The sequence below is a fragment of the Arvicanthis niloticus genome, chromosome 17, assembly GCF_011762505.2.
Source record: "Arvicanthis niloticus isolate mArvNil1 chromosome 17, mArvNil1.pat.X, whole genome shotgun sequence".
NCBI lineage: Eukaryota > Metazoa > Chordata > Mammalia > Rodentia > Muridae > Arvicanthis > Arvicanthis niloticus.
The window spans coordinates 33,648,471-33,664,325 of record NC_047674.1 but is presented as its reverse complement, the minus strand read 5'-3'; the positions used below and the strand labels follow the sequence as shown (position 1 = coordinate 33,664,325).

At 42.9% G+C, this 15,855-nt stretch overlaps 1 protein-coding gene across 19 annotated transcripts in view; it reads left to right on the top strand.

The window, feature by feature from the left end:
• The window catches only part of Dst (dystonin), a 385,515-nt gene that overhangs the window by 200,287 nt on the left and 169,373 nt on the right, over nucleotides 1–15,855 (top strand). For 18 of the 19 annotated variants that reach the window (XM_076915117.1, XM_076915116.1, XM_076915122.1 and 15 more), the window contains one exon: nucleotides 14,137–14,303. In XM_076915117.1, the coding sequence (XP_076771232.1) occupies nucleotides 14,137–14,303 (167 nt within the window). Of the gene's footprint in view, nucleotides 1–681; nucleotides 1,459–14,136; nucleotides 14,304–15,855 lie in introns of those variants that run through there. The other variant, XM_076915110.1, reaches the window with a different exon arrangement.

Genomic DNA, 15,855 nt, shown 5'->3' with positions numbered 1-15,855 from the left:
ACTATGTCAAGCCACATTAAAAGACTGGCTTTAGACGTGATTAAAGATATTTTTGGCTTTCAGTAGTTATCTTCCCTTCATCCAATTGTTGAATTATATCTTTATATCACTTTTTTTCTGAGTCTGAACATTAGAGACTCATAACCTTTTCATTTATTTGTGGGTGTGCGCTAAAATTAGTTTGCATTTCCAGGGGAGGCTCCCCGAACTTGAGTTTGAAAGGCACTTTGAGACTGAACTTGAAGGACACTTAGCTAGTAAGTCTCTTGGCCGTGTTTACTTTCTGTTTGCTTAGCTCCAGAGGTTAATGAAAATGTTGATAATGTGTGTATGCATTTCAGAAGGCACTGTGTTAGCTCCAGGGCTGTGGTCTCTGTAGTAAATCTCGGGGTTTGCCGTGGAAGTTCACTGGTGTCTGCTCTGACTGTGAGCAGTCATGTTTGTCTGAGAGGACTGGTGGCCAGGAATGAGCCACAGTGCCTAATAAGACACAGGACCAGCTGGCAGGGAGCCACCGCTTTTCTTGCAAGTGGTTTTCTCATAAGCAACATGGCTTCAGGCTGAAGAGGATGGTCACACAGCCTGCTAGGAGTTACAAGTCAGAGTGGAGAGTCTCAGGACTTGGTGGAGTGGGTCCTGGAAGCCCTGGATTTTAAAATGAGCGAGTTCGTGGAGCCGTGAGTGTCCGTGAATCAAATGGGGAATGTCTGTGGCTGTGTGCGGGCTGAGAAAGAAGAGCAGTACTTCGATCCTGCCAAAAGTCCCTTGAGTCCTGAAAAATACTCTCCCGGAAGAAAGTATTTCAGGAGAAAGCCAAGCCAGAAAGTTGTAGGTGACACCGAGCCGGTGCGTCAAAGCAGAGAAAGAGAAGGCAAGAAGGGTGTTGGTCAGCCTGCCGGGGGACACCCAGCTGTGTCCTCCGGAGAACTGGTGTGGGAGGACCCTGCTGCAAGCCCCACTCGGGAAGATGGTGTGCAGCTGGGGAAGACAGCGGCTGCAGACCATGGTGAACTGAAACCTCTGCCCAGCTGTGTGGACAACTGCCCCCGCCGAGTGACAGTTTCCTCTGCTCAGGGGAGATACTCAGAAGTACAAGTTAGCATCCCGGATAAGACGATTCCAGAAGAAGATAGCCTTCCACATTGCCCAGAGACAGAGAGACACTTAGATGACGTCAACAGAAAAGACAGAACATTCCTCAGAAAAAAAGATGTTTCTCTTTTCCAAAAGGCAGCCAGCTCAAGTCCCACTCTCTGTGTCACAGAGAAGTCCCCTGAAAACAGTGTGCTTGTGGGAAACCTATCAAAAAGCTGTAGCAGTGTCCAAGAACAGGACAGTGCTGAGAGAGGTCACCCTCTTGCAGCACACCATCTTCAGCTCACAAAAAGGGGGTACCATTCCTTCTCTGCCAGTGTGTCCTCTGTCTCCAAGGATGCACCTGGGGATGATGGATACCAGGTAAGTGATACTGGAGTAAATGACTGCTCCTCCTCCTCACACCAGACTCTGGTGTTGCAGCTTCTTAAAAATGCCATCTGCGTATTAGCCTATGTCAAAGTTAAAGCTTTTCAGATGTCAACACTGCGACTTTATCTTCTGTGTTACCCATGTCTCTTACCCTCACTTTAAATAGTGCATTCGTTTTATTGTTGAGTAACTTGGGAAAGCACTGGTTTAACAGGACCCTTAGGCTTAATGTTTTTAATCCATGGCTCTTGATTTTTCTTTTGTAACAGTCTATAGAAACTTAGCTCTGTGATAGGTAAAAGTTAAACTAGAAAACAGCTGAATACCTCCGTGTAGATAGCAGAGAGGATTTTGATGTTCCCTCCACACAAAAAAATGACAAATGTTTCAGATTATAGCTTGCCTACATATGCTCATTTGATTATTGCCGGATAGACACATATACATACTCTAGTCCCCAAATACACTCAATCACTGTGTCAATAAAAAATATGAAGTATTGTTTAAAAAGGAGTATGTAGTGACCCTGTAGCACACAGTACAGTTCTCTGCATTCCAACTCTGTTCCATAGTCCAGGAGGCCAAATTCCAGCTCTTTCTATCAGTTGTCATGCACAGAACATTCACATAATTGCTTTTGGTCTTCCTGTGTGCTGAGGGCGGAGGCAAACATTAGCTTGCCCAAATTCCATGGCCCCTGTTTGACATCTGAAGTTGTTGGAGCCACATGTCACTGGGACTGGGATGTGACTCAGGCTGCCAGGAAGCTGGGCTCTTTTTTCCCTGACATTGATATTTACCTTCAGACAAATTACTTATCTTCCAGATGTAATTGGATCGGTATAATTTACTTCCCCGGGAAGTGCATTACCTAAATGACTTCTGAGTTACTAAATGAGAGCTGATTTTGTTGTTGTTGTTGTTGTTAAGATTTTCCTAACTTTATTTTTTAACCCAGAAGAGGTCTGGATATAAGTTATACCCATGATGATCAGCTTCAGGGGCAGGTCCTTGTGTCACTGGTGTGGCTCCATAGATAGAGACCCAAAGGAGATTTTACTAGGGTGCGTGTGCAAAGTCATTGTTGACCTTGGTGACTGAATTCCGGTTTGTGTACACGGCAGGCCTTGCCAGTGTTCCGCCTCATGAAGCCCTGTTTATGTTTTACACTGGTTGCATTTTAAAAGGAAAGCATCCAGTGGTGCGGCTCTCTGGTTAGGTCTGGCATAAAGACCGGTGCATAAGAAAGCGAATCAGCTGGCCATGTTTGTGAATGCTGCTTGCCTTAATGTGTTACATTTACTCCCTCATAACTTGCCATCAAGTAAGCTCTGTGTGGCGGTCGTCGTTTTTCGTTGAGGGGAGCCATTAAAACCTGTTTCTTTAACAAGCATGTTTGTAATTCTCATGTCAAGGGTTTTGTGATCTGTTCTACCAAGCGAGGTTTTTTTGTTTTGTTTTGTTGTTTTTTAAGTTTCGTTGGAAAATACATGTGAAAATATCACAAGCCCGTCACTTGGATTTGTTAAGTGTCTGTGCTACAGTGGTGTGTGGCATCACCTAGATCAAAGCAGAGGGAGGTAGCTAGGATTTTACCTGAGTACCCTGGCATTTCAACTCCTCCAGTCCTGATAAAGACTGTTTATCTTGTGATACAGTAAGAGTTGGAGTCACCAACATGGTTGTTTGTCTGGAGTCATTCTTCGTGTATGGTTACAGGTATTTTCTTGTGTCAGTTTGCTTAAGTGTGTTTGATTAGAACTGTCTACCTAACTGTGTGACTATGGACTCTTCACTTTTCATGGATGATTACATGTAGGTGACGGTCCCAGTCCCTGTATTAGTGTTTTTTCCCCCTCAGAAATAGCTTGTGAGCTATACAGTCATTGTTTGCCTCAAGTTATTCTTCATATTTGTCTCACGAAATTCAGTCTTCCTTGCTGTGGCGTGCAGGGTTGGCCTGGAGGACTTTTAAGAACTTTGAAATAGAATAGGGGGCATTTCTTTGGGCTCCTCTTAACCTGATCTGAACTGCCCTGGTCTTGTGACATTGGCCATTCACAGGGCAGATGACCAGCCTGTCTCTCCTTTAATCCCTTGCAATAATATGCTAAGAGGCATTCCTGGCTAACACTCCCCTTGCATACGTGTCCGATGAGTATCTCATACGTACACATGTGTATTGGGACAGGTGGCTGAATGTGAAAAGGGGTGGATAGGTATTAGATTTGTATGATGCTTTGAGATTGGAAAGTGCTTTCAGACGTGTTACATTTTTGAATTTCTGCAGCTTTTGTAAGCAAAATAGGCAAAATAGGTGGTCCGCATGCAGAATGGAGAAAAGAAAACTCACAGTAGTTTAATGTGTTCTAAGATAATACAGCATGATACAGTAGCTGATTTAACATCATGAAATCTGTTACATTGTTCTACCCAGGAGTGCTTGCTGATCTCCAGCCACCTACCTACTCAGCTGAGGCAGGGCCATTGCTTAAGCTCAGAAATTCCAGGAAATTGTTCACTGTGCCCAGTAGGAATGTGGACTGCTTGACATAGGAGGAGCAAGCCATCCCAGTACAGAAATAGAGCTGATCAGAACTCATGTGCTTATTAGTAATGCAGTTGTGTCTGTGGGTGGCCACTGCACTTTATCCTGGGCAGCTTTGAAGCTACTTTAATTGAAAGCAAGTTCACTGAAGAAAACTGCGAGAAGAGATGAGAGCAAGAGCCGATGCTCAGGGGATCATCGGTGAAGGATGTGGTGACCGACACAGGCAGCAAAGCTCAGGTCATCCTTGTAGACAGGCTATCTTTGTGTCTGCCTTTAAAGGGACCCCTGCTGTGCACATTTCATGTATGGCATGGTACCTGCTGTGCACACTCATGAGTGTCCTATACCATGTGGCATGGTGTCTGCTGTGCACACTTATGTGTGTGTCCTATATCCCATTGCACGGTACCTGCTGTGGATACTTGTGTGTGTGTCCTTTATCTCATGGGATGGTACCTGCTGTGCACACTTGTGTGTGTCCTATATCCCATGGCATGGTACCTACTGTGCACACTCATGTGTGTCCTGTATCCCATGCATGGTACCTGCTGTGCACACTTGTGTGTGTCCTATATCCCATGGCATGGTACCTACTGTGCACACTCATGTGTGTCCTGTATCCCATGCATGGTACCTGCTGTGCACACTCATGTGTGTCCTGTATCACATAGCACGATACCTGCTGTGCACACTCGTGTGTGTTCGTGTGTTCTGTATCACATAGCATGGTACCTGCTGTGTACACTATGCTTACCATCCCCCTTGGCATGGGCTCTACCTTCATTCCTTAGCTCCCCCACCCCCATACACCTTTTGTGTTCAGTTTCACAAAGCCCACTTCATCCCAGTCTTGTTTAGTGGACACCAACAAGACACTTGGTTTCTCTATTTACAGACCATGGGTTCTCTAGCCTAACCATGTGTGAGAATAATCTGGGAAGATTCTTGAAAATACAGATGCCTATGTGTCATTCTCAGTGATTCCAGTGGAATAAACAAAGACAGAGCTCTGCAGTAGATTACAGCGGTCAGGACAGAGAGTACAGCGAGTGCATGCCCCTCTGTGTATCCGGTCTGAGTTCTTAGAGTCATCAGAAGGAAAGCAGTATGACGTAGCCATTATCACTTGTGTGATTTCCCATTCTTTCAGACGCCATTGGAACAGCTTATGGTCTTCTATTAACCATGGTCTTCCTTGGGTCCTACCATATGCTAGGCACTTCCCCACAAGATTATTTTCAGATGCCTGTGAAGTGGCTCAAGGTGAGGCTTTGGAAGTTGAAACCGACTGCTCAACTTACTTCATGTTGACCCAAAGTTGTCCGAGCTGAGCTGTTTACCTGATACACACCTCCTTTTCCTGCACGCCTTTCCCAGTTTTACGTTTCTGTGATTTCTTGTATGTAAATACACACTTTTCAATTTTCAGTGATTTATTTTCCTTCCTTCCTTTGTCTAGCATTTACTGTGGATTATATGTTGGATTGAAACAGAACGCTAAGTTAAGTAGAAGACCCCTTCTGTACCTTACAGCCTGTTGTTTGCAGCAAATGGTGGGGAACAAGTTATAAACCTAGGTCCCTTGAAACTCAGGTTTCTGGATGGTGGTGGGGTTGAACTTTCTTCCCACAAGCCAGTTGTATTAACTAATGAAAGTAATACTTTTGTGTGTTGAACCTCCAGTCTTCAGCGAGTCAAGGACTAAAAATGACCAGTGTACCTCTGATAGAGACATTGGCAGTCTCTGGACAAGTGAAAAGATGAGTTGTTTTATTACATTAACTTTTATATTTGAAGCTTTAAAAAAATTGGAGCCATCTTAAGATGTAAGAGGAACCCGATATACTAAAATGTCTAGTCATTTTTTTTGTTTGTTTTTATGCTTCAGCTAACAGAATTCATTCTGAGATGTAAGGACTGTTAGAAACTCAGACTGTGTTTTCTTCTGTCCTGTGATAACTTGAACTCTGTGCATCCTGAAGCTAAAGATTATCTATTGGATAGTTAAGTAATTTGTTCCTTTCTGAACCATTTTACCATTTTATCTCTTTTTAATGTGTGTTTGTTGATTTTTTTTGACTGGTTATAGTTATTTAATTAATGAAAATGAAATTACATAGAATTTGGACACCAGTCAGCTTTACAATGTCCTATATTTTAAACTCGATGGAGGAGGAGCTATAAGGGCCTGATATCCTCCCTTTCTACCAAAGAAATGGGTGATTTTTGTGTTTGAACAAAAATGAAGGAATTTCCTGGCATCTTCAATTTAGCGTTGGAACTTTATTTTTAGTAAGTTGGTTTTTTTTTTTTTTTTTTTTTTTTTTTTGACCTACAAGCCCAGCCTGATTTTTGCCAGTGTTTAGATCACTTCTGTCTCCTCCTTTTAGCCATTTCTTTCATGTAGGCGGTTTGTAATCTTTACAGTCACAAAATATTTGAACAACATTTTCACTTAAAATATTTTTGTGGAGCCTACTAACACATAAAAAAAAACTTGGAAGCAACCACTAAAAATATGTTGATTACACTTGTTTCTGCCAAAATAGTTAGATTGTTTCTGAAAGAATTGTCTTTAGACTAAGCAACATCTTAACTTGGAAATATGTGCTTGTGTTGACTGCAGTTTAGTGTGGAATTAGATTTCCCTTGACTGCAGTTGCAAGTGCTGTGTGCATCAAAGTTTAAGCAGTGTTCCTCCTGATACACTGACCTCAGTTTACCCTGAGATGTCTGCGAGACACTATTGTCTCCTCATTTTGCACCAAAGGAAACTGATGCCCAGAGAAGTCACGAGGGAGGGAGAGTGGGACTGGGTGGTTGCTGCCACACTACAGCCTAGATGTCCTCTCTGGACGGACGGACCTGGGTGGAAAACTTCTTGGTTTAGAAGAACGACCCTGTGCTTATTCTTCCCTGGCCATAGCTTTCCTCTTAATGCTATCTAAACTCTCACAAAGAATGTTTTGGTCTAATAAAATAAGCTAAGAAATCCCAATTTCTGCTTGACAACATTTTTCCATCTAACCTTGTCTGAAGGTTTCTGTTTCTGTCATGAAACACAACTTGGAGAGGAAAGGGCTTATTTGGTGCACAGTTCTACAGCACAGTTCAATTAGGGAAGTCAGAGCAGGGGGTCCTGGAAGCAGGGGCTGAAGCAGCAGCCTGGGAGGAGCACTGCTTACTCTCTTACTTCTGTTGCTTCCCTATAGGACCCAAGGGTTGCACCTCCCACAGTGAGGCGGTCCCTCCCATGTCAATCATCAGTGAAGCAGGAGCCCTCGCACCCTTGCCCACAGGCCAGTTGGGAGCATTTTCCCAACTGTCCTTCCCCAGACTGCTCTAGCCTGTGTCAAGATGACAGAAGACTAGTTAGCAAACTGTGTAAGGGGTTAAGGACTTTGTGTCTGCATAGGAGACCCTTTGACCAGGTCTCTCTCACTCCCGTGTCCGCCGTCTGTCTGTCGCAGATGTCCGTTCCCACATTATTAGAATGAGGTGGTTTCAACTCCTAGAGAATAGTAGAATAAAGAACACATTGGAAATCTTCAATTGGAAAACATAAAAGTTAGGTCTTATCTTCATCCCTAAAGTGGCTGTGGCTTCCTGTCGCATTAAATGAGGTGACTTAGAAGTAGAGTCATGACCTTTACCCTCTCGTCATCATTTCCTGTGGATTCGGGGCGGGGGGTTGGGGGGATCCTCTAACCATCCTCTGAAGCAAAGAATTTTCAAAAGTTTTACCAAGTCGTTCCCTTCTGTCCCACCATCACACAACACTGAGAGGCTCCTGCAGCCTGTGTTCCTTGCCTCTCATCTTCCTCTCTTCAGCCATCACTGATTAGTGTGTTCCTCCACAAATTCCAGCGTTAGCTTCAGACTTCAACTATTCAAACGGACATTCTCCTACGAGAAGCCAACTCTTGTCGTTACCTTTGGCTGTTTACAGTTTAGTAGGATTCACACAGAGGCATGGAGACACCTAGGATATGAGAGATCAGGAGAGGCAGATCTACAGGTCTGCAGGGAGGAAGACAGTCAGTGATGGGAAAACATCAGTTTATTGGGATAGAATCTTTTAGTATGTTGCCCATGTTGGGCTTGACTTTCTGGACTCAAATCCCCCTGCCTCAGCCTCCTGAGTAATCATGTATTATCACATCCAGTTTACTGAGAGCTGGGTTTTTTTGTTGTTGTTATTGTTGTTTGTTTTTTAATGAGCCCTGTTTTCTCCTATGTATGTGAGAGAGCCAGGCGTGTCGATGCCTCAGGAACCATGTACTATTCTGAGTATTGGCTACCCTGTCCCTGTTGAAACTGACACTCTCCAGTGAAGAAGAGCTTGGGATACAGTTGTTGAGGGAGAACAAGAGGATGCCCTTACGGAATGATGTCCATAGCAGCAGCCACTGTATCTGTTGGTACTGGAAAGTGATGTTAATTGAAGCAGTTGAGCAGTGGTTGCTGAGAAAAGCAAACGCATCTCTTAATACATAATACATTTTTCTTAATGTGAAAGAGAAATTTCACTCCTACAAACCCTGAGCTGGAATTTAGGGAACCTAGATCCAAGCAAGAGGTTAGACCCTGGGCACAGTGTCTTATTTTATTTTCAGTTTGTTGGCCACTAAAGTGACCGCATTTTTTCCCAAATGGCTTGGCCGTTTGTCAGTCTGAATTCGTGATTCCTTAATCTTCATATTTATAGTCTTATCTACAAGAAACAGCTTATGTTGGCTTTTCTATGTTTTGTGCATAATCAATTTGGTAAAACGTTTAAAAATCACATAATTATTTTTAAATACTAAAAATGTATACACGAGGCTAGGTATATTCTAGTCTTTGTCAAATGCCTACATAACGTGAACATGGCCTGAGCTCAGCCTCCCATATGGAAAACAAGTTAAATAAAATGTGAATAAATTTTCAGGGAGTGTTGGAGTTGACTTTGGAATGGACTGTGCTGTGTGCATGCCATGACGATGACAACATCTGTAAAAATAGGATGTCCCTGCTTCCCAGTTGTCTGGTCGAGTTGACTTTGCTCAGAGGCCTTTCTGGTTCCCAGGTCCTGCTGACTCTACAGTGACAGTGCTCCTCAGTTCCCACCAATGCTCTATTAAGCAATCAACTGTGAATCAAATCGGGGAGCTAGCCAGTGTACAGTAATGGGTTTTCTTTCACTTCCAGATTATGTCCTGGAAGGGCTTTCTTGCTTTTGGTTTTTTTTTTTTTTTAGAAAAATAATCAAGGTGGAGTCCAGCTTCTCTACTGGATACTGGTCATTCTCGGGTAGCCTCAGCTTCTGCTCCCTTCGAGGCACTTAGGTGCGGTGGTCAGTTTATTTGCCTTTACTGGAAAGTGACATTAATCATTCCTACAATGCCAAGGTTTGCAGAGATTCAAATGACAGCATGCAGCCATTTCGACTTACATTTTTCCTTTCTCCCCATCCCTATACATCCTTATTTAGTGAGCATCTAACGTTTGCCTGATGGATCTGTATTAGGCAGAATACAAAGAGAACATTCTAAGAGTAGAAGTTACTTATAAACGTGTGTGTGTGTGTGTGTGTGTGTGTGTGTGTGTGTACATATACATATATACAGAGGAGGAGTGGGGAGAGAGCATATGGTACATACAACCAGATGTGTTCATATAATTTCATCAGCAGAGAATCGGGGTGGTGGCGGTGATTAATTGGTTCTAGAAATATCAGAGCCACAGAGGCTAGCTGTGCTGCAGAATAACGAACAAGCCAGGCATAGTAGTGCACTTCTTTAATCCCAGCATTTTGGAGGCAGAGGCAGGAGGACCTCTATAAGTTGGAGACCAGTCTGGCCTAGCGTATTCTTTATTCTGCAGCCACAGCTACATAAAACAAAACAAAACAAAACAAAAAGAAACAAGAAGGCAAAGAGAATAAACTGCAGTGCTAATGCAGGCAGGGCAAACCTCAGGATAGATGGGTATCTATAGCTGAAGTATAGGCAGGTTAGTAACTGGGTAGTAAGTACTCTTTAAAAACCAGCTTCTGATGGGGCTCTGAAAAGTATTTGCATTTGGTATGGGAATCCTGAAGACTCTTCTTTCTTACTTAGAATCATATATCAGAGAAGGGATACATGTAGACGGGTGGTTACGGCCGCTGCTACTGCGCACTCTGCTGTGCCCTGGGACAGGTTTACTCTGTGAGGAGCAAATAGCACTTTCTCATTCATTCTGTGACATTGGGATCGTCCTGTTCGTCCACGTGTGAATGGTGGAAAGCACACAACAGGTTGGCATGTTTCTATAGCACGTTCAATGGGTCAGAACTCTCCAGTGTGAATGGAAATAGTTATACCTTGTGGTAATGGATTTTAAGTTAGAGTCTGTGACTAACTTTTCAATTTTGACAGTTGAGACAGAAAAGAGACCAAAGCTCACAGAATTTGCCTAGTTGAAAAGTTAAATAACATTTTCTTGTGTTAAAGGCTGGTGTCATTAGTGAATAAGACATTTTAACAGCACACCAAGACATGACAGTCCATACCCTCAGATTTCTGTAGGAAAAATCCATTTTGGAAGATGGCGGGGGTTCTGCTAAGGCTGGAATCATCGGAAGCCCATCCGACGGTCATTTTATATTGAAAGCGACTTTGAAGCTAACTTGGATTTTGGCAGTGCAGAGCCAGCTCTCTAACTCTGTGTGGAAAACTGTTTACACACCCTCTCCCTTTGAATGGACAGCCTGTGTATTTAACATGACTGGTTCTCCTTATGCTTATCTGTGAGCACAAGGACCTTCTTGCCCCCCAGAATTTCCTGGGGTGAGTATTTGAACGAATGCTACTGCTGAGATGATCAAGAGTATCTGAGCAAGGCACTGGGATGCTGAGTTGAGGAGACATTGTTGTTCCTGTTGTTCATTATATGAGGGTTACTTAGGGGTGAGGTTTAGAGGGGAGGGGGAACCAGAAAAGGTGGGTGTAGAGGTTTAAGATGAATTATAGATGACAGAGCTTTGGATGTGTGGGAACTGGGCACATGGCGGGGCTGTTCCCTGAGCTAGGAATGCAGATGGAAGTAAATGACTCAGAATGAGAAGTCCGGTGTCAAGCACGGTGAATTTTAGAGGTCATGACATGCATCACCGTGGGTAAGGATAGCATCCTTTAAGGGTGAAGGTGGAGCTCGGTGGGAGAGAGTGTGTCTGAGACTGATAGGATTGGCTTGTTTCAGGCTCATACCAAAAATGCTGAATTTGAGTGAAAGAAAGTACAAAAGAGTTTTCCATATTAAGTGGAGATGAGGATGAGGCTTGCAGAACATACTCAGATGCCTAACAGGCATGGGTACATGATTTTGGAGTAGAATGGCAGTGTCCTTCAATGGGAAAAGTGAGATCTTTGTAACCCTAGGCACATTGGTTTGAAAACATCCCCTCAGGCCTAGAGGACTTTGCTGAGGGTGAGTTAGGATTGTGGAGGAGACCGGAAACTCAGTCAACAGTGAAGATCAATGTGAGGAACTTAGGAGGTGTTGGTTTTCATGGGATGTGACTTGTGGCAAGTCTGGATTTTTGGGAGGCAGACCCTGAGCAGTGACGCAAACACACATCCCAGGTGGAAAGGCTCAGTAAGTAGGTGATCACTTAATTGAGAAGAGCCCAAGAAGTGGAAAATGAGCTGGTGTGTTGGTCGTCACTGTAAACCGTGCTCTGTCACATAATTGAGTGTATATTTTTTAATTAGAGTTTTAAAAGTAGTGTGCCTGTGTGTAATAGTCTAATACATGTGTGACTGGCAGTCTAGAAGTCACCTGCTTGAAAATTGTTTAAAAATAAGACCTTTTTTTTTTTTTGTCACTATTCCAGACCAGTAAACTCATCTTTGACGTTTCTCAGGTAGAATAGCATTCATGCTTGTAAAACACTGGCACCTTATCGTTGAAATTTACCAACAAGGAACAAGGCCTCACCTTCATCAGCAACAGCAGACATGGTAGTGTCTGCCAGCCTGGGAAGAGCTCTTGTACTGCAGTGTTTCTGCCTTGGGGCCTGGGATTGGCCATGCCCCTGCCTCTGTGGTAACTAGGAAGAATGAAAGACTTGCTGTTCAAGCTTGGCACTGCCCCAGTCTCCACTTTCAGTTATTTGACTCTGTATTTGACCTCTCAGTTCTCTGTTGTGTTTAGAGTCTCTTAATAAGAGTTTATCTGGAAAAGGGCCTTAAGCTTCATCAGCAGAGGCCTACCTCTCATTTGATAGATAAAGAAGCTGGCCCACAGACCAGAAGCAGATCTCATTGCTCTGCTCTGGACCTCTGTTTCTGTTGCAGAGGGGTTTGTGACTTAACTAACAGACAGACAGACAGACAGACAGACACACACACACACACACAGAGACACAGGTGAGCACACACGAGTGCACACACATGCACACACATACACACAGGCATGCATGTGCGTACATGCACACACACACATGTGCGCATGCACACCCCAAAGCACATACACGCATATACACACACACACACCTGCACACTTATACACATGCACACACACTCGTACACACACACATTTTTTTTCTAGGTCCTGGTTGCTTCCTGTTCTTGCTCTCTTTGTTCCACACATTGCTCTGATAGGGAACAGTTACCTATCGATGTTAATCCCAGCTGTGGAACTACTAGGCAGGCCCTGGTGAAGACAGTTTGTCCCCTGTCTAGTTGGCAGCAGGTCAGGGACAACCCAGATGAAAGAGTTGGGAGAATGTGCATCCTGGAGATCCATGATTTTTTCTGTCCCTCAATGGAAAGGGCTCTGAGAGAACAATGCATACCCATGTCTTGTTGGTCGCTCAGTGGAAAGGGTTCTCTATATAAACAAATAAAATGCACATGACAACTTTACTAAAACAGAGCAGAGTCACAAAATAATTATAAGCCGTTATGCAAAAGTGTTACCAAAGATACTTAAAAATGAGAGAGGGCACCATTTCCTTAGTCTTCACATGAAATACTTGTTGGGTCAGATTCTGCATAGACTAATTTACAGCTTTTATTTCTGCTCTATTGCATCTGGGGAGGGGGGATCACATAAGTTGTTTTAAGAGATCTTATTAGCAAAGAATGTGGAATTTTCCCATGCTGTTAAGCTTTGGTATAATACAAAAGCAGATTAGCACTGCCACATCTAGTATGCAGACCTAGCTGCAAGGACAGCTTCTAATGGGTTAGCATGAGGGTCACCATAGCGTGTTGTGTCTCCTGCAAGGACAGCTTCTAATGGGTTAGCATGAGGGTCACCATAGCGTGTTGTGTCTCCTGCGCCACCTGGTTTGTGGTGTGCCCATCAAATAAATCTAAACAGTACAATATAGTTACCTTAAATTATACATGTATTTGTATATAAATACATGTACATGGTTGTATGTGTACACACACACACACACATCAAACTTTTAAAATATACTCTGTTCACTAAAATGAATCACCAGAAAGATACTGTTTTGGGGAACAACTATATAAAAGTACATAAAGAGTAAGTTGATGGTTGAGATGAATACCATAATTCTCAGGTAAAGTAGTAGCACGTATGAAATTGTCTAGCATCTGCCACAAAACAGAGAAGGCTTATCAAAGTAAATGCGTCAAACAGAAGTTTAGTAGTTTATTACAAATACAAGGATGAAAGCCCAAACTGTAGCTTCTATATTTTGTGTGTTCGCATGCTGTTATGTCCATGAAGACTTCTGTGAGTCTGGTTCTTGTTTCTGTTACGGTACCAACACCAAGTCGTTAAGCTGTCTCAGTTTGGGGTGGCCTGGATTCCTCTGTCTTTCGGGGTTTTGTTGTAGTTGTTTATCTTTTAAATATTGTAAAATTAATGTATTCTATATTTAAAATCTCATTGGAAGCTTTTAACTTGGACACAGATAAGTCAAATATGAAAGCCTGCTTGGAATTCAATTGTTTTCTCTGTAAAACAGGAAGTATATTTAGTAATATATTTAGCACAACAACAAGAATTACAGGATCAAGGGAAATCGGATGTAAGTACTTAGCACGCAGTACACTTTTACCTTCTAAGCTTCCTTCCTTCCTTCCTAATGGTTTTGATGCTTCCGTTATATTTAGATATCTGACATCCATGTAACTGGAGAGTCAGAGGACATGTCTGCAAAAGAAAGGCTGCTCCTGTGGACACAACAGGCAACAGAAGGTTATGCCGGGGTGCGGTGTGAAAACTTCACTACCTGCTGGAGAGATGGGAAACTATTCAATGCCATCATTCATAAATACAGGTATGGAATATGTGTGGTCGGTCTTCTCTCATGCAAATACAAGTCATTCTTTCATCTCTGGCATTTTAAATCACATGCTGCTGTTGAAGAGGCAGTGCATGCACAAAACTGTAATACACACAGACAGACACACACACACACACACACAGAGAGAGAGAATGAGTGAGCAAAACAAAGAGGTATTATATCTGGATTTTTTTTTTTTTTACAACTTAGCAGAAATTAAGCTCACATGCCTATAATCTGCAGGTCAATGATCTAGTTTATCTACAGGTAACCCGTGAGTAGACAGGTAAAGGTTCATAGTTCACAAGCTTAACAAGGTGTGAAACTTCAGGTCATACCATTTTGTCATTCCGAGGGGTGACTGGGCAACAGACTTGGGGTTGTAAATAGTTTTCCTGTGAAAATTATTAAGTCTTTGCTGTTAATAATTGAAGTAGCAGTGAGTGTGAAACATTGTTACAAACACTGATTAATTTAGTTCTCACTATATCCTTGTCATCCCTGGTCATCTGTGAAGCTGAGACACTGGGTAATATTTGCTTAGCCACAAGACTAGTGAGTAGCAGATTTGGGATTTAAATGTGGCAGGCTGGCTCTCGAGTGTGTGCTTTTACTGTCTCGCTGGAAATTAAACCCACATAAAATGTTTATTGACAACTCTGGGTTTAACCTTGGCTATTTTCTTTGATTGCCCAAAGATTGTGTCATATTGAAGAACCAAATATATTCACAAATAGATTAAGTCTAAGCTATAAAACTTATGAAACTGAAAAAGTTATTGAGTATAATAAAAATCATACGAAACGAGTATCCACACTTAACAGCCCCTATTTTTAAGCAGTCTGACATTATGTCCTTCCATTACGGAACAATTTTTAAACAGAGGTGAGTGCCTGTTCTAAATTAAGAAGAATGCCTGGGTCCACTCGCCTGCCTTGCTCACAGTTCACAGTATCACGGTGTTGCGGACATGTCCATTGCTATCCCCCAGTCCCAGGTACACCGTAGAGCGCTTTCTCTGAATCTTTTTAGGTAGTATAAAAATGTTTTGGGAGGCGAGCTTTTCTAAAATCATCTGCTTAAAAAATACCTGTATTGGCCCTGGTGGCATATACTTGTAATGTCAGCACTCAGGGAGCTGAGGCAAGAGGCTCACACATTTGCAACCACCCTATGTTCTAGAGCAAGACCTTGTCTCTAAATAAATGGTGGGTGGGTGGAGGGAGGGAGGGAGGGAGAGAGAGAGAGAGAGAGAGAGAGAGAGAGAGAGAGAGAGGTAGAGAGGTGATCTGTTTTTTACTTTTCTATGTGCATGGGTGTTTTGCGTGTGTGTTTGTTGGTAAAGCACTAGCAGCCTGGTGTCCTTGGGGGGGGGGGGGGTTGAGAAGAGCAGGCTTGTAAATTGTTGTGTGGGCGAGCGGTTCTCTGGAAGACATCAGCCTGCTCTCCTGGCTATTGAGCCATCTCTCTCCAGCCCAGAAATTGGAATTGTAGTTTTTTTTTTTTTCTTTACTAGAATTCCTGGTAAAATTGAAAATACCAGCTC